General features: G+C 68.4%; 1 protein-coding gene across 1 annotated transcript in view; it reads right to left on the reverse strand.

Annotated features, from left to right (window-relative positions):
• Positions 1-1809, reverse strand: part of LOC102763411 (nuclear receptor corepressor 2) — a 49912-nt gene that overhangs the window by 39246 nt on the left and 8857 nt on the right. Inside the window, exons 4-7 of the mRNA XM_015567218.1 lie at positions 831-971; positions 525-627; positions 187-291; positions 5-61 (exon numbers count right to left, since the gene is read on the reverse strand). Of these exons, the coding sequence (XP_015422704.1) occupies positions 5-61; positions 187-291; positions 525-627; positions 831-971 (406 nt within the window). The remainder of the gene's footprint in view (positions 1-4; positions 62-186; positions 292-524; positions 628-830; positions 972-1809) is intronic.

Here is a 1809-nt window from a genome sequence, read left to right on the forward strand (position 1 = left end):
GCACACGGGCTGGGCACGCCCTTGCTGATGCTCCCTCCGGAAACCGAGCCCAGGGTCGTCCCTGGAAGACGGGGACACGCGGGCTGCAGGGTGTCTGAGACCCGGCCCAGGCCCTGGAGGCCCCCGACTCCCCAGCTGGGTCTGGGTGCGGCGCCCACGCCCGCCTCCACCCTCCGAGGACCTCACCTCTCAGCACGGACGTCTCCTGGGCCGTGGGCACCCCCAGGCTCTCCGGGGGCCCCGCCTGGCCCCGTGGGGACAGCTGCTCCTGTTTCACGCTGCTGAAGGGCGCTGGGGACGGGCGAGAGCAGTGAGCCAGGCACAGGGACAGGGCCCCTCCCCTCCGACCTCGGGCTGGGCCCAGCGCCACGGGGGTCCGCAGAGCCAACCCCCGAGTTCTGGCCAGAGTCCACAGGCCACGCTGCCCCCACCCCCCTGAGAGACAGCTGCATAACCCAGGTGCCCCCCGACAGGGACAGCTGGACCACGTGTGGGCCCTCCGATGGCGAGGCCCCGATGCTTACCCAGCTTCTTGGGGTCCAGGGCAGGGGCCAGCCCCATGGCGAGGGGGCCCACGGGGACCTTGGCGTGCTCTGAGTATGGGATGTGCAGCTGCACCGACAGTCCCTGAGGGGACAGAGGTCATGGTGTCACCGGGCCCCCGCGGTCCCTCCACCACAGGCCCCGGCCCAGCCAGAGTGCCCAGACCCCCCCTTTACAAGGGCCCAAGGGGGGACCTCGGGATCAGGTCCCCGGGGCCCATTCCACCGAGCCCCCCGAGGAAGGCCTGTTCTCCGGGCACCAGGCCTCGCCCGGGGGGGGGCACCCACCTGCCTGTCCAGGACGCTGGGGTGCTTGGAGGAGGAGATGAGGGGCGGAGGGTTGGAGATGGTGGGCGGGCGTGGCAGGACAGGCCGGGTGCTGTCATGCAGGCCCAGGGACAGCGGGTGACCTGCAGGGCACAGGTCTGTCTGTCATAGGGCCCCCCGCGTGGCCGGGCCCCCGCGAACAGACTCCCCCTCGCCTCTGCCCTGTCCACCAGGGAGGTGACCATCCACATGTGCCCCGTGCGCTCCTGTGTCTGCCCTCAGGAGCTGGCTATGTCCTTGGTTCAGATACCACCCCCCCCCCCCAAGGGAAAGCTGGGTCCACCCAGCACCTCGACGCCTGCCCAGACCCCATAACTGGTCTCCCTCCTGGAGTCCGTCCCCTCACGGGAACCAGAAGGTCTCTGTAACAAGTCCGCTGGCTCACACGCTCCCCCTGCTGAGACCCTGCTATGGCTCCCACTGCCCCCAGGACAGAGTCTTAACCTCCGGCCGGCTCCTGCGGCCTGGGGATGGCGGCCTCCCTGGGCTCCCCAGGCACCCAGCTCCCCCCACGGCAGCCTGATTCTGTTTCTCAAGCTCAGCCTGCTCTGGACTGCCTCTGGGCCTTTGCACATGCTGTTCCCTCTGCCGGACATGCCCTTCCTTGCTGTTCTCCTCGGTCATCTGGCCCACTCGGCCTTCAGGATCCGTTCTGTTTAGCACGGACCTTCGGCATCAGCTTCTGGTGGGGCCCCCAAAGGACCTCCAATCCAGGCTGACTGTCTCTGGAAACCAAAGCAGCCCCTTCCCTCTCTCCTCAGCCTTCCTCCCAGGACTTCCCCTCCAACCAGCCATGCTCCAGCTCAAGCACCATCTATGGCTCCCTATCCCCAGTTAGTTCCACCCCAATCCTGCAGATGGCTCAGGCCGCCACAGATCCCCATCCAACCCAGATCCCCCTGCACCGAGCGCGAGCCCGTGTGAGCAGCTGGCGCCCGAT

The sequence above is a fragment of the Myotis davidii genome, unplaced genomic scaffold, assembly GCF_000327345.1.
Source record: "Myotis davidii unplaced genomic scaffold, ASM32734v1 scaffold43, whole genome shotgun sequence".
NCBI classification, from domain to species: domain Eukaryota; kingdom Metazoa; phylum Chordata; class Mammalia; order Chiroptera; family Vespertilionidae; genus Myotis; species Myotis davidii.